At 37.3% G+C, this 21,677-nt stretch overlaps 5 protein-coding genes and 1 pseudogene across 6 annotated transcripts; 3 read left to right on the forward strand and 3 right to left on the reverse strand.

Annotated features, from left to right (window-relative positions):
• The first annotated feature begins 2,582 nt into the window (after positions 1–2,582).
• Positions 2,583–4,032, forward strand: LOC104824131 (nudix hydrolase 18, mitochondrial). Its single transcript, XM_010556106.1, has 6 exons — positions 2,583–2,795; positions 2,994–3,102; positions 3,198–3,281; positions 3,403–3,531; positions 3,643–3,674; positions 3,768–4,032. Exons 1-6 carry the CDS (start codon positions 2,725–2,727, stop codon positions 3,823–3,825), a joined length of 483 nt encoding a protein of 160 aa, XP_010554408.1. The 5' UTR covers positions 2,583–2,724; the 3' UTR covers positions 3,826–4,032.
• A 1,872-nt stretch (positions 4,033–5,904) lies between these two features.
• On the forward strand, positions 5,905–6,811 carry LOC104824132 (annotated as a pseudogene).
• Positions 6,812–7,276: 465 nt separating this feature from the next.
• LOC104824134 (HMG-Y-related protein A-like) lies at positions 7,277–8,402 on the reverse strand. The gene is made up of 2 exons (XM_010556107.2): positions 8,179–8,402; positions 7,277–8,089 (listed from the first exon to the last, which is right to left on the reverse strand). Exons 1-2 carry the CDS (start codon positions 8,266–8,268, stop codon positions 7,571–7,573), a joined length of 609 nt encoding a protein of 202 aa, XP_010554409.1. The 5' UTR covers positions 8,269–8,402; the 3' UTR covers positions 7,277–7,570.
• Positions 8,403–13,631: 5,229 nt separating this feature from the next.
• On the forward strand, positions 13,632–15,930 carry LOC104824135 (DELLA protein GAI-like). Its single transcript, XM_010556108.1, has one exon. It carries the CDS (start codon positions 13,784–13,786, stop codon positions 15,611–15,613), a length of 1,830 nt encoding a protein of 609 aa, XP_010554410.1. The 5' UTR covers positions 13,632–13,783; the 3' UTR covers positions 15,614–15,930.
• Positions 15,931–17,476: 1,546 nt separating this feature from the next.
• LOC104824136 (uncharacterized protein At4g22758-like) lies at positions 17,477–19,073 on the reverse strand. Of its 2 annotated transcripts, none has more exons than XM_010556109.2 (2): positions 18,311–19,055; positions 17,477–17,813 (listed from the first exon to the last, which is right to left on the reverse strand). In XM_010556109.2, exons 1-2 carry the CDS (start codon positions 18,543–18,545, stop codon positions 17,641–17,643), a joined length of 408 nt encoding a protein of 135 aa, XP_010554411.1. In that variant the 5' UTR covers positions 18,546–19,055; the 3' UTR covers positions 17,477–17,640. The 2 variants fall into 2 exon arrangements, with proteins under 2 accessions (XP_010554411.1, XP_010554413.1); XM_010556111.2 differs by having other exon boundaries at positions 17,724–17,805; positions 18,311–19,073.
• A 1,298-nt stretch (positions 19,074–20,371) lies between these two features.
• On the reverse strand, positions 20,372–21,224 carry LOC104824137 (MLP-like protein 328). The gene is made up of 2 exons (XM_010556112.2): positions 20,915–21,224; positions 20,372–20,814 (listed from the first exon to the last, which is right to left on the reverse strand). Exons 1-2 carry the CDS (start codon positions 21,216–21,218, stop codon positions 20,543–20,545), a joined length of 576 nt encoding a protein of 191 aa, XP_010554414.1. The 5' UTR covers positions 21,219–21,224; the 3' UTR covers positions 20,372–20,542.
• Between the last annotated feature and the right edge of the window lie 453 nt (positions 21,225–21,677).

Genomic DNA, 21,677 nt, shown 5'->3' on the forward strand with positions numbered 1-21,677 from the left:
CACATGGAGGATAGAGGTTGAAGATGACGAAAAATGAAGACTTGGAGGAACATTGTCATGTTACGCTATGATTCCATTTTGGAATGGAAATAATTATAGTTTTTTGTGGTACCGCAACGTTATGATGCGTAGATAGAAATTGGGTTTCAGGGTATGTTTGTATACGTACATATTTATATATTTATATCTGCATTTGAGTTGTTTATGATTATTTCATTAGAGTTTTTTTATATTTGAATGTATAAATTAGACTTTTAACTGAAGTTTTAGTACAATGTTCTTGTTGTTTTTATATGTTGGTTTGGTTGATACAACAAATTGCCGCAAGCTCTTGTCTAGACAGAAAGAGTCCATCAGTGCAGATGGAGTCTCTCATGCACCAATAGGAAATATATATATGTATATAAACATAGTGTAACAAATGTATACACATATTAATATGTAAAGGTTCTTTATTATATTAAAAAAATTATGAAATGCATTTAGTATGAATGTTTTTTTAATTTATGTACATTCAATTTGATATATAGAAATATAATAATCACATATCAATAATCAATTTGCACTGTAGACTGTATTAACCAAATTTTCATGTATGTGCCTGTTGATGAAAATACAATAAAAGAAGTCAAGATGTGTGTGTATGCAGGGTTTTTTTGGGTATTTTCTTTTTTTATATATAAGAAAAAAAAAAGAAAAAGAAATAGCCAAAAAAAAACCCTGCATACACATCTTGACTTCTTTTATTGTATTTCCCTATTTTATAGAAAATATAATATATCAATCATGCAAATTTTTGAAAATAAAAATGAAATGGCGATATTGTTTGTGTGATCATAACCTCCCAGGAGGAGAAGGCGGGCGGGTGGACCGTCAGTCAAATATTAAACTTTTATTCCAACTCCAGATGCCATGTGGACTCCGACCATTTCCGTTCAACCCACACGCTTGCCCAAGTCTTCGTAAGAAGGCGACACATCTTTATCTATTCCTTTTTTTTATTTTTAATATTTTAAAATAAATATTTTCCATGTTTTCGTCATTGTGGGTGGAAAAAAGAACTGGAGTTAATTAGATCGGTATAGAATATTCTACTATTTAGTCGACACGTATACACACCAACCTTTCGTTTCTACATCCCATGGTATTAACAACGTCGCAGTAGCATATATATATATATATATATATATATATTAATATATATATATATCAATGATATGATCGTGTATGTGTGTGTATATATAGAAGATGCGAAAACTGCATGACGACAATTCCGTACGTACGTAAATTCCGACAGTCACCTAAAAGCGGCGTGAAACATTCCGCAGGTAAATTTCAACTCAGTGCAGCTACCAACTCCTCTAATAAACGTATTAATTTATTTACCATTACATCAACGGCTTTTTCCATAATATATATATATATATATATATATATATATATATGTGTGTGTGTGCTATGTGCTTTTTGAAATAATATTCTAAAATGGTGGCTGGAAATTAAATTCATGCATGGGACACTATATATATAAAAATCCACACGTTATACAAAATTTACCCATTCGAGAAGCCTAAATAATATAATAGAAATATATTCACGAAACTCCATTGAATCTTCTTCTACCCACACACACGGACGCATACCAATGTGTTAAATTTCAAATACTAACTTCTTCAAAGTAGGTCCGGAAAGAACTACTAATAACATTTTTCTTATATTTCAGTTTCATATAAATACAAACGCAAATTCATATAAGGCTGGAATTGATCAATATATATTTATAGAGAATGGTATAAAGATTTCAAATTCTACGGAAGCAAACATTATTTTTTGTATATACCCACAAATCACTATAAATGTTAAAATTTCTAGTATCCACGTATGGGGAAAAGTGTTTATTAGATTTCAGGGATTTGAATTAAATCTATTTATATTTATTTCTTTTCATGAATATTTATTTGTTTCATTTATTTTGGATTTTTTAAAAAACTCGGTTGAAAATGAAATCTGTTGTGATCCATTAAAAAGTGTTCTGCATAACATGACTAGGATAGATAATTAAGTCCAATGTAACCGAAAATTTCGAAAGATAAGGTTAAATGCACATAGAAAGTGGCCTGTTTTATCGTAATTAAAAAATATAAATATGTTAGCATATCTTGTTTGAATCCAAAACACGATGTTAACTTAGAAAATCTCCGCTTCAATATTACATATATAAATTATAATATATTCGTTAATCACTCTGCAAAATATAGAAGTCGTGATAAGATTAAAACAAAAAACAAAAAGAGAGACCGTTTTCTATATAAAGGATAAACCATTGGAGGCAGAGGCGACGTTTTTTTTGTCTCATCCCTTCTTCCTTGTCATCAAACATTCATCCATTATCCTCTCTCTCTCTCTCTCTCTCTCTCTCTCTCTCTCTCTCTCTCTCTACACACGCCACTCAACACAACATCCCAATTGTTTTCATAGTTAGATATTCCATAATACTGTTTGTTTATTTTTTTGTTTTTATTTATTTTTATATTTGTCTTTTAAGATCTTTTTAAACTATTATATATATATATTTAGCGCAACGATTCGTGGGTTTTTCAGAAACATATAGGCCTCAAACAGAGCTCTAATTAGCTTCTCTTCTTCTTTAACGGAACATAAATTAGGGTTTTGCTTGTTTTCGTTCAATCGAACTTCGAAAAAATTTGTCCGACATTAAGAAAAATGGCTTTCTTGGTTTCTCGTACGGGTCGCCAGTTCCAGAGGTACAACGAGGGTCGCCGCCAAGTTGTCGGGTATATACAATATATACATAATTTGTTCGTCCACGTATGTACTTATATACACATACGAATATATATAGATACGTAGATCTGCCCGCACACAAATTTATATATATACGGATGCTTTTAAATAAATACTATTCGATTTCTTCGTTTATAAACCAGTTTTCGGAAGTGAATGCTCATATATATTTTATTACACAAACACAGGTGTATTCCGTATAGATTCAAGATATCGAGTGACGAGGGGACAATGAGTGAGGAACTTCAAGTTCTTGTCATCACTTCACAGAAGAGTCACGCTATGATGTTTCCCAAGGTATACATATATATATATATATATATGAAATTTATGAAAGTTGATTAATTAATATTTGAAATGGGGTTATTAATTATATGAAAGTTGATTGGCAGGGTGGCTGGGAGCTTGACGAATCCGTAGAAGAAGCGGCTTCTAGAGAATCCCTCGAGGAAGCCGGGGTTCTTGGCAACATTGAGGTATACCATTAATATTCTATTTACATAACCCTTTAATATTTATTTTATATATGTATCTATCTATACAATTATGCGAAAGAAATGGAATATTAATATTGCTCGCTTGCACGCATGCATGCAGCGTCAACTGGGGGAGTGGGATTTCATGAGCAAAAGCAGAGGCACGTTCTATGAAGGGCTCATGTTCCCAATGCTCGTCAAAGAACAGCTTGACCTTTGGCCCGAGCAACATCTTCGTCAACGCCTTTGGGTCAGTCCCCTTTCTTTTTTTTTTTACCCAAACAAAAAATAAATAAATTATATAAATCTCTATATAGTGGATTTGCATATGTATTGACATAATTTATACACATACGTACAGATGAGAGTGGATGAAGCAAGAGAGGCGTGTAGGCCAGAGGATTGGCCCTGTGGGTTCCACCGTCGTATAAGCTACTCATAGTAAGAGCGGGACCCAAATCTTTTCTTTGACCAAAACCAGACCTTGGATTGGTGGATGAAGGAAGCTTTGGATGTTCTTGTTGAGAGGCTTTCTTCAAAATAAGAGTAATGAATATATATATATATATATATATGATCGCATGTGATAATTTCTGTATATAAATTGAAACTTGGAAGAACGAATAAGAGAAACGTTAGAAGATTTTATTAGGAGGAAGCAGGACATGTGTGAATAATTATGTTCTTCTTATTCTCTCGATCAACGAATGATGAATTGTATTTTTTTTTCCATAATTTTTAAAAGCATATAGTTGTGATGGACCAAGTTCCAATATTAATAACTCAAGCATTTGGTGGGTGGTTATGCATTGAAAGGGTATATGGGCATATGATTAAAGAAATATGGGCCGAATAACATGTACGAGGCCCATCAATGGAAATATCATTGATTGGGTCCAAGGATAAGTAACCGTTATATAATCCATGGCCATGGGCCATGTTTGTTTGGGCTTTGGACAATGTAACAACCGAATATATAATTCCTAGGGTGGGCGCTTCCGTACAGTTTTTCCAACCGTATCGAATCAAAAGATACCGTATTCTCTCCAAACCGAACTATGTAAAATTTTCAAACAATATTTTTTTAGAAAACCATTTTTTTTATAATCGAACCTATTCGAATTGAATTCTTTTTTTTAAATCCAAAAATCGAATTCTAAAAAAATCCAAAAAATAGTTTTTTTTTAAATTTAAAATATTATTGACAAAAACCGAAGGCGAAATAAACTGAAATCGAATTGAAACGAATGTGATATCATAACTAAATGGTATATATTTTTGTAAATTGAAAGAAGCGAATCGAATCATTCTTAAACCGAATTCGAACCGAATATCTCCATCTATATTAATTCCGATCAATTTGCTATTTTACTAAATATAATCGATTTGCTATTTTACTAAATACGTTAATATGATAATCCGCCGCCATAAATATCGTGGGAAAAGAGCACGCTTGGTCCATCATCCACATTCTCAAACAAACAAACTTATTCTTTTTTTTTTAAATTAAAAAGTGAAATAAAGTAAACGGGTATAGATCCCATACCCATAGGCATTAATAAGTCGGCTACCTCCCCACTATGTTCCACCCACTTTGAAAGCCCCTTTCCCTTCCAAAATGTTCATCACTTGGATCTTGCATCATGACATTTCTCATTTATCCCCCTCGATTTCTTGTGCTAAATCTGTATAAATACTTGAATACTCACTATTTGCTAGATAACATTATATATTTATATATAAATAAAGAATGATCATATAGGAAAATATGTCACGTACGGAATCTATATTATAAAGTAACATTAGCTAGTGTTCAAAAAAGGGATGATATATATATATATATATATATATATATGTATATATATATATATATGTATGTGATCAAAGATGGAGCCATTTGAGAAATGAAGTGCGTGCGAAGATTTAGTAAGACCACTTGAGCACGGGGCTTAATTGGTGATGGGGTAGGCGAATATCCACGCAAACCCGGCTTCGGTGGGTCCCATCCACTCATTCTAACGATTCATATTTGTTTTTAATAATTTCAAATTATATACATATATTTGGTCTGTTTGTGTATATATGAGTTTTATTACAAGTGTGAATTGTTTTTTTATCGGTTCTCCATCACAAATGATCATCCTTTACAATACGAATTTCATTACCAGTTCACATATAGATTGGGTAAGGATAATTCCCACGCGTGCATTCATTAAAAATATTAAATTTTTTTGGTAAATTTAAAAATATTAATTGCATTTACGATAAACAATTATGACTTAAAAGCCATTATAATTTAAAATGAAATTAATAGAACTATACATCTTTTTTGCTGAGTTCACCAACCTATATTTTTTAATGGAAAATAATATTAGTATGTTCAGTGGTCGTACACACGTATTATTATAGTTCCATTACATAATATTTTTATTTCAAATTACATTTATACAGCCAAAAGTGGAAATATAGTGGATTTCCAAGAGCCATACGAAGCGCATATACCAGACAATATGATTAGTGGCGGTTCTGCAAATTTACGAAATACTTATGGGCAAAAGTGTCAAATCAATGAATTCTCTAGCCTATATATACTGCCGATTGTTCTCCCAAACAGAATCCCGACAAAGATACAAAAAAAAAAACTGAAAAGAAACAGCGAAAATGGAAAGCCAAAGTTATACGACGACGTTTCTCCTTGTCGCCTCCTTTCTTCTCGTCCTTCACCGGCCTATCTCAGCCGTCCGATCAATTTCCCCACCGGAACCAACAACCAACGATCTAGATTTCATCCGTACAAGTTGCAATGCTACACTGTACCCAGACGTGTGTTTCACGTCGCTTGCAGGCTATGCCACCGCGGCGAAGGCCAGTCCGGCGAGGCTTGCCCGTCTCGCCATCAGCATTTCCATCTCACGCGCCAAATCCACCGCGGCTTACTTAACCAAGCTCTCACGCGCCGCCGAGAACGGCACCGCGGCCGCACTCCAGGACTGCGTTTCGAACGTCGGAGACGCGATCGACCAGATGCAAGGCTCTCTCAAGCAGCTCCGAGATATGAACCGCCATGTCGTCGGAGCGGCGGCTCGGGGGGAATTATTTGGAAATAAAAGACCATATGATGAGTAATGTGCTGACGTGGATGAGCGCTGCTCTCACGGACGAGGACACATGTATGGATGGATTTGATGACGTGGATGAAGTCGACGCGAAGACGGCGGTTGGACAGCGAATCGCCGACGTGAAGAAGTTCACCAGCAACGCTCTGGCTCTGGTTAACGTCTATGCCAATAATGGAGCTCCCTGACCTCTGTGTGTGTGTGTTTTATCCTTTTTTTAAAAAATCAGTATATAAGGAGGTGAAAGTGAAAGCTTTTCCACTAGGGTTTATGCTTATGTTGTATGGTGGGTGTTTTGGTTTTTACTATCTGTAGGGCTCTTGAAACCGAGTTAACTGAGTTGAACTCCGAGTTTAACTAGTAGTTTCCGAAAGTTACATGAGTGTTGTTTAACTTCTTCTCTTTTTTGATAAATGATAATGTATATATGAAAATATAGTGTGATGCTCGTTGAAATAAAAAAAATAAAAAAAAGAGTAAATTTTATAGGCTATGCCAGCTTGATATTTGAACTGGTGCAGGTCTTCACGTTTATTGGGAAAGCCTAATGGGCCTTATTAATATGGGCCCTGACTCGGTTGGGCCGAACTCAGAAGTCTGGTCTGTGCCCTTAACCGACTTGAGTTTTAATATTCTTATATTAAAATTATAAAAAGAACTAGCACATGAATTGCAAAGAAAAGAGGAAAAAGTAAATTTTATGGCTTTTGAACGGTAATAGATTTTTTGGTTTCTACTTGATTTTAACACTAAAATAGTTTTTCAATTTTTTTAAAGAACCAAATTTCTTAAATTTTTTAAAGTTTTTAAATTTCAAAACTCTAAAAATTTGTCCTATTCATAACCTATGTTTTTGAAAAGGACAAAATGGGAAATAAGTGAATACAAAAGCCGACACACATGACACTCGTAATATTAAGTTATATAAAGACATTAAGATTTTTTTCCTACAAGCTACTTTAGAGATAAAGTTCTACAATTTACATGCACTTAAATTGCACTCTCTAACGTCACTTGTTCTCACCACACCAACACACATTACACTCTGAAATCTTCTAAAGTTTTTTTTTTTTAAGAAAAGAAAGATTAACTTAAAGCTAATACTCTCTTTTTACTCTCGAATTGATTCTTTTTCTTTTTGTGTCAAAGCTGTTCAGTCGCGTAAGCAGAACCTCAACAACCAACGGGCGCTACCACCGGCTTCACCTTCGGCGGCCTTCCACGGCCACGGCGTTCACCGTTCGGCTGAGAAGGAGCGGGATCCGCTGCTGGAGCTGATGTCGTCTCCGAATCCGTCCTCGGCTTCTTCGGCGGTCTCCCACGTGGTCTACCCGAGCCGGACGAGGGCTTCGGCTTCGGCTGATTTGACGGCTCTGACGGGACTCTCGATTTCGGTGGACGACCCCGAGGTCTCGGAGGAGCTACGGCGACTACATCGTTTGAATCGACCGGAGGTTTGGGCTTCGGGGGACGGCCGCGGCCACGCTTTGGCGGAGCGTCGGGATTTGGTTTCATGTAATTGTTCTTCACCATCACGAGCTGGCCGTTCTGCTTCAACTGGCTGAGGTGGTAACTGAGCAGCGTGGCGTGGGACGGCGGCAGGTTAGGGTGAAGGGACTCGATGTGCTTAGAGATCGCCGTCTTGTTGGAGCCGCTCTTATCGCCCAAGGCCTCGACCGCTTGCATTATCATCTGAACGCAGGAAAAACTCAGATCCGCCAAAATTTAAAGGATTATTCTCAAAATCCGAGGGAATTGGAGCTCCCGGAGAGAGGAGTTACCTGAGGATACGGCGGAAGAGAGAACGGCTGCGAAGAATCCTGCTCCGCCGCTGGAGCACTGTGCGGATCAAACAATTCCTCTGTCGCCATGTGAAATTTGAATTCAGAGAGAGAGAGAGAGAGAGAGAGAGAGAGAGAGAGAGAGAGAGAAGCTGTGATTCGAGTGAGCGCTGAAGCGAGGAGGACTGTGCGTTTGGAGGGATTTTAAAAAAAGGGGTCAAGTGGTTTTCTCGGGGATCAGATCAAATGTAAAATAATCGAATAATGTTTTAGTTGGAGGGTTAATCGGACGGTTGGGGTTTCCAACTTTTAAGTTGATTCTAACGGCTGTAGTTTTATCACATTATCATCCTTCCGGATTGTTGACGTGGCAAAGACATTTCCCCATTACTTATATCGAAATTACTATACTCTCCCTGGTCTTAATTTGTTTGTCACTGATTCCGCAGCAATGGGGTAATAACACGTTGCTGAAACTTTAATATGAACCGCTGATGATGTGTCGAAATATTATTGGGTGACGGCAAATGCGGAAATCGAACACAATAATCAAATTATTAGCAAGGGGCTTGTTATTTTAAAGAATGTACGGCAATGATCGGAATACGACAGTGCTTCTAAACGGGTTGGAATACGCCGGATGAGAACCCGGGTTAACCGGAAATGACCAAAATCGGTGGTATTATGCAATTGGGATATATGGTTAGCCGAAAAATTACCAGAGGATTGGCCCTGTGGGTTCCACCGTCGTATAAGCTACTCATAGTAAGAGCGGGACCCAAATCTTTTCTTTGACCAAAACCAGACCTTGAAGAATGGCGATTCCGTCATTGACGGCACAGTATAGCTTAATCATATCATAAGATTCTTAACTATAATAACGAGCAAAGCATATATATATATATATATACACACACACGTAATCTCAGATTCATATATATATATATATATGTGTGTGTGTGCCAATGAAGAAAAAGAAACTCTCGTTCACTGCTCGGATATGTAGACATTTTTTAAAGCTGGGTTATATGAGCCTGGAATTACGTTGATTTGGGCCCAAAGCAAACGATTTCTTTTTTTTTTATTTAGGCCCAAAATTTCAAGTTTTTTATTTAGGCCTAGAAAGCAATTGTCTCGTTTATTTTCTTTTTATATACATATATTTCATATTTATTGCGTTTTTTATTTAGTAAGTTTTTTATTTAGCGGTTGGTCTACGTCGAATTCACTAGGTGTTGAATAAATATGATAATTTGGTGCAGCGTTTGAAGCTATGGAGGCAGTTTGATTGAAGAGGGGAACAGACTATTATAATGTTAGGAAATATTGAATTTATTGCTCTACGGACCAATTTTGTCTTAAAGCGAAGATTCTAATATTAGTACTTGTGGATATGATAATTAAGTACATAGTTTGGTGTAATTAGCAACGGTAATCGAGCATAGATACATTTATGAAATGAAATATGAAAAAAAAATCGAATAATCAGTGATCAAAGCTAAAAGAGAGGGGGTGTATCCATCGAATCCAAACAATTGGTTGCTGGAGATTCTGAATCTTATCCAATAAAACTCCCCGCCGCAATCTCGCTTGCTTGCATGTCGGCACCGTCCATTTCTTCCACAAAAAACACGTGTGCGTTTTTCCCTTTTCTTACACCGGATTTCGAACTTATCAGTTATCGCATCTCCTCGAGGTCTAAACTATTTATAAGCGATATCTCGCACTTTATCGTCGGTATGATGTATATATATATACACATATCAGTCACCAAATAATCTACACGTATTTAACTTTGTCCTCTCGACCCCATTTTTTGTCATGCACACACACGTGTATATATATATATTATTCGTTTTTTAATTAACAATGTGTGACATAATACATTTTGCAAAACAAATTTTAATTTAATTCATGAAACTATATTTGTACGCGAATGCTGAGTTTATATATGGAAAACGACCCACACACGTAAAGAATACACAGCAGAGGAGGAAGCTTCTCAGATGGCCCTTCGTCCGCGGAGAGGTGTTGGGATTTCTGCAAAGATTCGTGAGGAATTTATAATAATAATAATAATAATAATAATAATAATAAAGCGACTGAATGCACATTCATTGTCCGGACACTTGTGTACATGGTAACACGACGAGGTTAGTATTCGTTCACCATGCGACTCTGTCGGTCAAAATGTGACTTTACCTTCTCTCCTTAATCACATTATTTTCCTAAATACATTTGATTACTTCCAAATATATTTGATATATAACACGAACCTTAATAATTTAGGATTACGATTGTATGAATGCCGACTTTATATCCATAAAATTAGTCCAGATTCAGTTCACTTATATTCGGAATCTAACTGTTTCTAATTTTAAAATTTCAGTTTTTATATTGAATTTTGTTCACTACCATTTGGATTTGATCTATTTTTTTTTATAAACAAAAGTATTCATTTGTAAATATATATATATATATATAATCATTTTTATTTCGATTTGGGACCGTTTCGCTTAAAAAAATATAATCATTCATTTTTATATTAATTCAGTTCGATTACAGTTACCCGTTATTAGTTTCGGTTATTGGGTTATTAACTACATAAATCGTTCTAAATAAAAGTATAAAAAACATGTTTTTAGTGGGTATGAACGTGACTAATTATAATTTGTCAAAATCTGTGAGCGTTGTTACATGAATTCTGTAACACATGTTTTTTCATTATATATAGTGAGATCAATTACACAATTTTTTTTGTGTGTATGCAATATTTGATGTAAACAGAAAATGGAAAAAAAAAATTACCGACATGTGGAGGAGGAAGAAAAGGTGCGGATACCTACTCATACGTACATGTCAGATTGTTAAAAACAATCACTCCCTATATAAACATACGCATAAAATCAGATTTTTTTATTGAAAATATCTGACCCCATCGATTAGTGGTGCCACGTGGACAGGGACGCTTACTTTCATGCTGTGGACGACACGTATCGATTTCCAACAGCTGTCCTTTTATTCACGCGCCGTCACATCTCGTAAGCTACACGCGCCCTCTTCATCTCTATCCTTTCAGGAATCCAATTTTTTTTTTTTTTAAATTACAAAATTTTTTAGTAAAAGAGGGAATAATTCTAAATATAGCATTCATGCTTTTTTGGGTGTACCAACCAGCTCTCAATGAGTGGTCTCCCCTACTCAATTCAAAGCATTTCAGACATTTTGTAAAAACCACGCATACATTGATATACTTGTGTATGTATAAATTCCTTGTAACATAAACATACCATAACATATGTAAATTTGGTCCCTTTTTTTAAAAAATTATTTGGAAATAAAAGACCATATTTTTTATAAGCAGTAGACGTGACTAAAATAAAATTATGGCAGATGATTTGACACCATTTCCATGCCCTGTCTTCCACCAAAGCGGAACTACTTGATTGTGCAAATCCCAATCCAAGAGGTCCGTAGTAACAACCACACATCAAAATTTTATATCTTAATTTATCTGAAATCATTATTGTAGAAACTATTTACTGTGTGTTTGATATGACTTTTGTAGGCCATCTTGCCTATTATTATCCGAAAAAACATATGCAAAAGCAATTTCTAACATAAATTACCTAATTACATATTGTTGTATCAAGAAGTCAGTAAAATAATATTTTTTTACACGGTTTCAAAAAAAAATTAAACGGACAAAATTAAGAATAAACACTTCCTATTACAGGTATGAAGGTGTATGATTATTCAATTAATTACCCATTTTAAGATTAGGACGATAATTAAGAACATCGATCGAGCCATTTCATCTGATGGTGATTTTAAAAAAAGCTTTATTTTCAATTTATTAAAGAAGTAAATACAGGAAAATGACACTACACCGTAGAACAGATGAATGACGTAACAGCGAATGATTAAAAAAAATGGCCGGGAGCGGTAAAAAAAAAAAGAAGAAAAGACATGTAGGAAGGAAGGAATCACATGGTACAATGAACGGTGGGACCCATTTACACGTGGAATCAACGTGCTGTCAGTGCGAGCTTCCCAATATTTATTTTTAAGCTATATACACACACACACAATATATTCGCTTGAGATACCGATTTGATTTATATATTTTAAATTCATAGATTTTACTGTTTAATATTCATAAATTGTAGTTCCTGATACTTTATATTAAAAAATCTGTAAAGGAATCTATATATCTATGAGGCTTTAAAATTTATGTATTTATTTACTAGTCGTTCGAGTATATTTTATCATGAAAATTACCATATTTTTAGGAATATTCCATTTTTTTAACCAAAATTCGTATGCGTAAGCTAATAACAGATTAGCACGTTCATTGTTAAAATAAAATTAGTATTATTGGGTTTCAGGGCAGGCGTTAGGCCTAATCTTGCGGTCAGCAAAGGCCTAAAACTCAATATATTATAACTTCAAAAAATACGTAAATCTTATGCTTTCGCAAACTCCAACTAGCGAATATAAAATTAACTTGAGAATAATTGTTTTTTTATAAAGTTTTTATTGAGATTTAGATATTTTGGATAGCAGAAGTTAAATCAAATAAATAGTATTATTGTTGATATTATTAATAATGTGCATTTAGTTTTATTATTTCTCCCTAAAAAAACATGGCTACGTTATTACCATTCAACCTAGGAACTAAAGTCATAGGAACTAAAAACAGTGTAATGAACTCATTACAGCTTTTAGGCGAATTTAATTATGCCACTGGGAAAGCTTCTTCAGTCCGTAAAAAACAACCGACTAAAAAGTTTTTTAAAAAGGAGAAAAAAATTAAATAAAACGTCGGTCAAAAGATAAAAGTTTTCTGTACAATTTTTTATGTAAAATTATTTAAAAATAAAAGTTTTTTTTTATATAACTCTAAGTACAATTTGCAATTAATAGAGAAGATAACTATAGACACATTTGCAAATCAGCCTGACACCTTTGAGTATCTGATCTTGTATGTTTAAGTTTTATGGGCCTATTATTTTAATTTTATTATCAGAAAAATAAAAAGACAACCTCATAAATTGTATCAGTTTATGTCTTTTGACTGCATCTCACTCCAATTTGGGTTGAGATGTGAATTTATGGTTTTGCCCAAATGTAATGGAGGATACTCTTAACTTTAGATTGTAACGTGAGCCTGCATCTATAATTTTCGGGATCGATGGACAATTAATAGAAATAATATTTATTAAATTTGAGAGAAAAATGTAAAATTACTATTTTTTTTTTCTGTGTATCAACCTTATCCCTTTGAGCTGTACGTGTTATACTGTGAGCCCTCTGATACATGTTTCATTGGGGGTTGAGCCCCATCACGAGCGTTTTCCCCCTTCTCAATAATAATAATAATAATAATAATAATAATAATATTTTTTTATTGACCTGTTTTAGTAAATATAATTTTTTATTTTTTCTATAGTGCGATGATTGAAGCGGAGGTAGCAGGGAAAACCAAAAGTAAAATCCCACCCTTTCCCCGATGCTCTCTTCTTTTTGATGAGTCCTTTCTTCGGCGAGAAAAAAGTTGCAAACTTTAGATCCGATATCGATCGGAAAACACCCAAATCCGATCATGAAGAGAGGTCAGAATCGTTTCCGATTAATCGACCCAGGCTCTTCTTCTTCGTCTTCCTCCTCGCCTGTTCCCAAGGGTAAGATGGTCAAGGAGGAAGACGACGGCGGCGGCATGGATGAGCTCCTCGCCGTCCTCGGCTACAAGGTCAGGTCCTCCGAAATGGCGGACGTTGCTCAGAAGCTTGAGCAGCTCGAGGAGATGATGGGTAATGTCCAGGAGGATGGGCTGTCTCATCTCGCGACGGAGACCGTACACCACAACCCGTCTGAGCTGTGTACCTGGCTCGACTCCATGTTGACGGAGCTCAATCCTCTGCCGTCGGCTTCTACATCGGCGGTCGGGGCAGGACCGATAGATATGGATACTTCGTTTCTCACCCGCGCTGAATCCTCTACGATCAGTTCGATCGGGTTCGGGGCTCCGAATCAGCAGTCTCGGGTCTTCGATGAACCGTCTTCTTCGGATTACGATCTGAAAGCCATCGCCGGAAACGCGATTTACCCGCAGGCACAGAACCAGCTGGTGTTCGATTCGTCGTCTTCGTCCAACCATGGTGGGAACCCTAACAAGCGGTTGAAATGCTCAATCTCCGATTCCGTGTATGCTTCGACGTCCACGGCCCCGCAGATCGGCGACTGCGTCGGGACGAAGATGACCCTCTCCGAGTCAACTCGGGCGGTGGTTCTGGTGGACTCGCAGGAAAATGGTATCCGTCTGGTCCATGCGCTCATGGCGTGCGCGGAAGCCGTCCAGAAGAACAACCTAACCTTAGCAGAAGCTCTGGTAAAGCAAATCGGCTTGTTGGCGGTGTCTCAGGCCGGCGCCATGCGAAAGGTCGCCACTTACTTCGCCGAAGCACTCGCACGGCGGATCTACCGCCTCTCTCCGCCGCAGGACCCGCCGGGTCACTCTCTTTCCGACACTCTTCAGATGCACTTCTACGAGACGTGTCCGTACCTCAAGTTCGCCCACTTCACGGCAAACCAAGCCATCCTTGAAGCTTTTGAAGGCAAGAAAAGGGTTCATGTCATCGATTTCTCCATGAACCAAGGTCTGCAATGGCCAGCGCTCATGGAGGCCCTCGCGCTCCGCCCCGGGGGTCCTCCCGCTTTCCGGCTTACCGGAATCGGACCTCCGGCGCCGGATAACACCGATTACCTTCACGATATCGGCTGTAATCTGGCTCAGCTGGCGGAGGTGTTTCACGTCGAGTTTGAGTATCGGGGCTTGGTCGCGAACAGCTTGGCCGATCTCGAAGCGTCAGTTCTGGAGCTCAGGCCAACAGAGATCGAGTCGGTGGCTGTCAACTCCGTGTTCGAGCTGCACAAGCTCCTGGCCAGACCCGGGGCGATCGAGAAGGTTCTAGGAGTGGTGAGACAGATAAAACCGGAAATCTTCACTGTCGTCGAGCAAGAATCGAACCACAACAGCCCAGCTTTCTTGAACCGGTTTACCGAGTCGCTGCATTACTACTCGACCATGTTCGACTCGTTGGAAGGAGTGGGAAACAGCCAAGACAAAGTCATGTCCGAAGTCTACTTGGGGAAGCAGATCTGCAACGTGGTGGCTTGCGAGGGCCCGGACCGGGTCGAGCGTCACGAGTCGCTGGCTCAGTGGCGGACCCGGTTCGAGTTGGCGGGTTTTTCACCGGCCCATCTCGGTTCGAATGCGTTCAAGCAGGCGAGTATGATTTTGTCTCTGTTTAACGGCGGCCAGGGTTATGGCGTGGAGGAGAACGACGGTTGCTTGATGTTGGGTTGGCACACTCGGCCGCTTATAACCACATCGGCCTGGAAACTCGCCGGCGGACCCGTGATGGCTCAATGAGCCGACTCGTCATGCTTGGCGATTTGATGTCTGACCGAGCTGACTCGGTCTTTCGAGGAACTTTGTTCCGGGTCGCGAATCGCTGTCAAAGCTAATCTGAACCAAATCGAACTAAACCGGAACAAACCGAACCGCTTTTTTTCCTTTCACCATTTTCAGTTTTAACTTTTAAGTTCTCGTTCTGTCCTGAATTTAGGTTTAGTTTAAATCGCGCAATCGGCCTAAATCGGTTCTTTTCTTGAAACCTCGGGAGTGTAAATTACTTGGACAAGGTATGTCTTATATATGGGTTTGGTGCGAATAAAGTGACTTGAATATTTCATTACAAAAAAAAAAATGTGTTGGGTCCTAATGATAAAATTATGCGTATACATCATGCTACATAATGTATATTCGTTAAATAATTCAAGTCGCTGGAATAAATCACGGAAAATCATTAGAAATATAAAATATTAAAGAATGCATTATTAATACGAAACGATTGACAGAAGGGACCCAAAATGCTGCGCGATTTTATAAATTTAATTTAAGATTAATTTAATGTGGATTGGGAACCTCGAACACGATTATTGTATAGTCCCAGAGAGCCGTAGATGCCCACACGGTCTAATTAGTATATATATACTCACACACTATTATACAAAACACAGGAGACTGTAAATATTGAATTTTGCGATATTCCGACATCACTAAATAATCTAATAAAATGAATTTTAAAGAGATATCCTATGCGGTATTATGTGAATGCAAACCCGAGTCATTCATTTTATAAGTATAGCTCGTTACTTTATTGTGGTTTGTATTTATTTAAGCTATGGGTGATTTATTAATGTTATTTTTATACTATAATATTTTCATTATTAAACTTTTTGCATTTTTTAGGCATACAGGACGGTCCCACATGCATGAAAATTGTAATCTCCAAGTTGGCAACTTGCATCATCTGACCCCACGATTTCGTATAATTAAAAAAATATTATTTCGATATTAATATATATAGCTGATCATATCAGATCGCTGAGGAATATTTTGATACATCTGACTGCAAGTAATTAAAAAAAAAACAGAACGGACGGTTAATTATTAATGTTTGCCGAGCGTTTGTTTTTGAAGAACATTTTACATACATCTGTTTTGTTTTATAAAAAAAAAAAGAATATAACATTTTTAACCAAGGACTAAAAACATCTTTGAAGCCCTATAACTAGAGTATCAATTTTGTTCCGAAATTTGACCCACTTAGCAATACGTAGAATATCAAAAAATAGGCCCTACTCAGGGTTGATAATCGGACGATAAGTTCATCTGTCATTTTAGTCTGGATTTTGACTTAGAGACGTATCCGAATTAGGTCCGAACATGGTGACAATAGAAAGAGTGAAGCCAAATCCAAACCGCCAAAGTGCGAACAACAACGATTCTCGTTTTTCTAGAGAAATCAAATTTTTTAGGTTTTGGAAGAATATTGTCGCAAGGATAAAACTTAAAGGAATTGACGGACGGATACCTCAACAGGAGTGGAACCCGCGCAACTCATTCGAAAAATATTGAATTTTGAACGTTTATCAATCTAAAAAAATTGAGCTTTCAATCAAACCGAATTTTAAATCGGCTCAAAACCCCGATTTTAATTTTTTTAAAATAATGAAAGAACTAAAAAAAAATCCAAAAAAGATATGAGCAGACCGATCCTAACCCGAATCCTAACCCGAATCCTACAAGATTAGGCTTTAAGTTTGGTTATATAGGACCAAAAAAATTTGGATCAATCTGAACTCAAAACATTCACACCGAGTGCGGACTCACATTGGGCCTATTGACACCCCTACTTATAATATCAAAGCAAATATTTGATCATCCACCAACAATAACTGCAGGCTCGTAATATTTCAAGCAAGGATAACAAAACAAAACACAAAGAGGGCATCGAAGTTTATTCAAACAAAAATTGCAGAATCCAAATGTTTTTTTTTTTCAAACAGATTTTAAGGTTGAAATAACATTTTGATTTAGATTACGAGGATATACTAATGGGAAGGGATAGTATTAGTAATGCCAATAGACTTGTTGAGCCATGCCCTCCAGCTCCAAGAGGCCTTTCGGCTCGACGACGCCGATGGAGTGCCACTCTCCGGCTTCTTCTTACACAGTACGAAGTTCCTCCAACCCCTCGACCCAATTCTCTCCCATGGCTTCAATTCTTAAACATGAAATTACAAATTAAAACCATTTGCTTCCAAACACAGAACAGCACATCTGAAGTCGGAATCTACACTCAAACAGTCCAACCATCTCAATTGATTTTTGTTCCCATCACCATGCCTGTCCTCGATGCTTACACGTATATATATATATATATATATATAAAATCGCGAGCTAACCAAGCAAATCATAGCAAGCAGAATCACTCAACGATAAAGACTCGGGCATGAAGCAAAAGGTTTACTCGTTCCTTTGTAACTTATATATGCATTGATGAGATACTTCCTGTTCCAATTTGATCACAATATACGTTATAACATCACTAAAAAATACGTCCAAAAAAACAAGAATCCCGGACAAGAACATAGTCGTATGGATTGCACGGAAAGAGAAAAATCCATAGGAATCATCTGCAAACAGCCACGAGATCAAACCATTGAAGCCTAAAACGAAACTCAGGTGGGTTGGATCAGAGGGAAGGTTTTCGAATTTTACCTTCGGCGGCAGAGTAAGGAGAATAAAGCACGAAATCGTTGATATCCGATCCAAGAACAGGAAGCCTCCCTTCGCGGGCATAGCATCTCAGAGCGCAATCCATAACATTGGCTACCGTTTCATCTTCCTTCACGACAAATCGGATTGGCCCAGCACTTCCCAGAACGTTAATGCTCACCAGAAACCTGTTTCCCTTAGGGTTCTGGTTCCTCTTCTGCTTGCTGTACAGCAACATCTTCGACTCGAATTTGGAGGGGAATCGAGGGTGAGAGGACAAGAGAAGCGATCAAAAGGGAAACAGGGTTTCGATCGGATTCAAGGGTCCAGGCCGATGCAGCGGAAGTACCAGCCTTCCTTGCAGGATCCGAAAGCGAAGGCAGAGGTGGCGGAGACGCGGTGGAGAAAGCTCGCCCTTGCGGTGGCGCAGAGGTTGAGCATAAACTCGCTGCTTCCCGGAATTGTTTCAACCATCCACAACGCCGCGACGACGAAATCAAAAGAATTCAAACGAGAGAGACGAACCCACCACGATCGGCGAAACGAATTCCGAACAGAAACGAGAGGGTTTTCCCGATCAGAGAACAAATTGGAAAAAAAAAAAACAGGTGAGAGAGAATCTGCGGCCGGAAACCCAAATCGGGTTCGGAGAGAGTTGTGTGTGGAATGCGGCGAAATCAAGGAGGGGAATATATAAATTGGACGAAAGATCTAGGGTTTATGGGGAAGGTATCATTAGGTTTCTGTAAAATGTTCAAGAATACCATGTTAATTAATTTTAGATATTTATATTAATTAGATAAAATTTTATATTATACGTCTAAAAAAATGCAGAACCTTGGAATGTATCAGTATCACACCCTACCCCAAATCGCTAAATTCCCGTCTCCAGAAAATCCCCGACTCAGTTGAGGAAACTAACATTGCTGGGTCGGTCGTGTCGTAATTGTCCTAACCCAATATTTAATTGTCGCAACCCAAAAAGGCCTCTGTGATTTATTATTATTCGGCCCTATGGGCCATATTATTATTAATTCAATATTTTTGCGTTTGAGTACAAATATAAAATACCTTTCTGTATATAATACTTTTTTATTATAACGTTTTTAAAGCCCATAGGCCCAAGTTATAGCATATAAGCCTGATACTTAAATTTCTAAATATGGGTTTTTTACTGTTGAAAAAACCCCCAATATAAGCTCCTTAGATATCCTCTTTCTCTCTCTCATAGTAAGGATCGATGATGATAAAGTATTAAATTTATATTAAATGATAGTCAGATGCGGGGTGGGGCAGTCATAAATGATAAATCAGTTAATGGAGATAGGTTATTATATTCATTCGGGAACGGGTCTATGGGCATTTAATTGCACGTAAGCATCGAGGGTATATGGGCATAATAATAAACAAATGCAAGCATTGCATTGCCACATCAGCATCTAATCTTCTTCTTGTTCATATAACAAAAGAGCTTCAACTATGAGATCGGCATTGTTATTTTTTTATTAAAAAAGAAAACTTATACTTACTTCACAAGAACATATATAAATGCATGGCGAGGTAATACAAATGTGTAAATATATGGATATGAAATTAACCAAGTGCGGTCGGTCGAGGACGTTTTTTTTTGTCCATGTATCCGGCAAAGTTCCTTTGATGAATCCAACCCATTTACCATTTATTTACATTCTCCGTACGATTTGGGACAAAATGGATAGATTCAACATACTCGTATAAAACTAAAGTAATTTTCATCCAACATTAACTGACTCAACCAGTAAAAGATGGGTAAAACTCACACACAAAAAAAAATGGGGTAAAACCCAAGTTCGAATCTCTATCTGGGGAGACATATTTATCTAGAATTCTCCATTATTTTGAGAGATTTAGTTAGACTAAATGTTCGAAAAAATGTCGAATCATAAAAAAATGAAGTAATTTTGGTTGGTTAAATTTAAAGATTAGGTAGTGATTGTCTTGAAGACTAAAATGGAAAGGCTTTATCTCGACCATCATTGCGAAATCCCATATAAAAGAGTTTGCATTATTTAATTAACTAACATATAACAACAACAAACATCCACAGGGTTTCTTATTCAAACATGTCACGCACAGTCGCATCATACATATGTAGGAAAAGCAAGACCAGATCATGCTCAAGCAGACATAACGAAATACAAACAACGATCGAAGGGAAACGCGATTCTTGATCAATGACGTGAGACTGTGGATGGATTAGGATTGCTTGAGGACGTGGTCGTCCATGTCGGCGGCGAGGCTCTTGACGAACTTCATGTAGTTGATGGGCTCGGGGGAGTCGTCGGTGCGCTTCTCCCAGATCATAGTGATTTTACAGACGCACACTTCCTCCGACGTCTGCGTGAACTCGAATATCACATCGTACACTTTCAGCTCCTCCATCACGTGCCCTTCCAGCCCCACGAACTTCACCGCGTTCTTCTCGTCGTCTATCTCTCTCCTCTCCTTGAACACCTCTTCCTTCCCATCTGTTTTATAGCATCCATCATACCCTTTTAATCATCTGCGTATATATATGTGTATTGCATATATACATATATATATATAGAGAGAGAGAGAGAGGGAGACCGCAGGTGTAGTTCCAGATTTTGATGGCGCCGTGGGAGTCCCATTCACCGTCATGGACGGTGACGCCCTGAATATGGTGGCCGACGGCGTCCGGGAAGAGATGGTTCTCGTTCCTCCACCGGAGGTAATGCTTCTCCGCCGATCCCTTCAGCGGCACCTCCGTCACGTACGTTCCCGACGTCGCCATTTCTCTTTTTTTTTTTTTTGTATATGTGCTCTGAGCTGAGGGTTTTTTGGTTGAAGAGAACACTTGCCTTGCCTTCGCTTTATATAGACAGCTCCACATGTGCAGGTTTACAAACATGGCTGGCTTTAGCGTTTTTCTTTTCAAACTCTCATGATGGATTGTTTGATTAATGGAAAGAAATCGAGTACGTAGAATATTTGGTGATATAAAACAAAGCGCAATGAGTATTACTTTATTCATTTATATTTATATATTTTTTTAATAATTGAGTCGTAAGTCACGTTGTCCAAGCTCTTATCATTGTTGGGATTGATAGCGGATATTATGGAAAATCAGGGATTGGGTGTTAAATTTATTTCTTTCTTTTTTTAAATCCGAACAGCACATGCATGTGCGTGTATCTCGATCCCATTAAAAGTTTCAATCGATATGTTTATTTATAGTAATTTTTCAATATATTATAAATATGTTTTCATGAGTTGGATGCAGAGAGTACAATATTTTGTGTAGAGATATTTACTAGACATTTTCGTCTTTATTTTAATTATTATTATTATTATTATTATCAGATCGTCA

This window comes from Tarenaya hassleriana, unplaced genomic scaffold (assembly GCF_000463585.1).
Source record: "Tarenaya hassleriana unplaced genomic scaffold, ASM46358v1 Cleome4, whole genome shotgun sequence".
Classification (NCBI taxonomy): domain Eukaryota; kingdom Viridiplantae; phylum Streptophyta; class Magnoliopsida; order Brassicales; family Cleomaceae; genus Tarenaya; species Tarenaya hassleriana.

Excerpts from the sequence above, each read along its gene's own strand:
- LOC104824131 (XM_010556106.1), top strand. The coding sequence starts at position 2,725 with ATGGCTTTCTTGGTTTCTCGTACGGGTCGCCAGTTCCAGAGGTACAAC. Across the intron at positions 3,103-3,197 it reads ACGCTATGATGTTTCCCAAG|GGTGGCTGGGAGCTTGACGA; the intron begins GTATACATATAT and ends GTTGATTGGCAG. Across the intron at positions 3,282-3,402 it reads GGGTTCTTGGCAACATTGAG|CGTCAACTGGGGGAGTGGGA; the intron begins GTATACCATTAA and ends GCATGCATGCAG.
- LOC104824134 (XM_010556107.2), bottom strand. The coding sequence starts at position 8,268 with ATGGCGACAGAGGAATTGTTTGATCCGCACAGTGCTCCAGCGGCGGAG. Across the intron at positions 8,090-8,178 it reads CTCTTCCGCCGTATCCTCAG|ATGATAATGCAAGCGGTCGA; the intron begins GTAACTCCTCTC and ends TCCTGCGTTCAG.
- LOC104824135 (XM_010556108.1), top strand. The coding sequence starts at position 13,784 with ATGAAGAGAGGTCAGAATCGTTTCCGATTAATCGACCCAGGCTCTTCT.
- LOC104824136 (XM_010556109.2), bottom strand. The coding sequence starts at position 18,545 with ATGTTGCTGTACAGCAAGCAGAAGAGGAACCAGAACCCTAAGGGAAAC. Across the intron at positions 17,814-18,310 it reads TCCTTACTCTGCCGCCGAAG|AATTGAAGCCATGGGAGAGA; the intron begins GTAAAATTCGAA and ends TTCATGTTTAAG.
- LOC104824137 (XM_010556112.2), bottom strand. The coding sequence starts at position 21,218 with ATGTTTGTAAACCTGCACATGTGGAGCTGTCTATATAAAGCGAAGGCA. Across the intron at positions 20,815-20,914 it reads AATCTGGAACTACACCTGCG|ATGGGAAGGAAGAGGTGTTC; the intron begins GTCTCCCTCTCT and ends GCTATAAAACAG.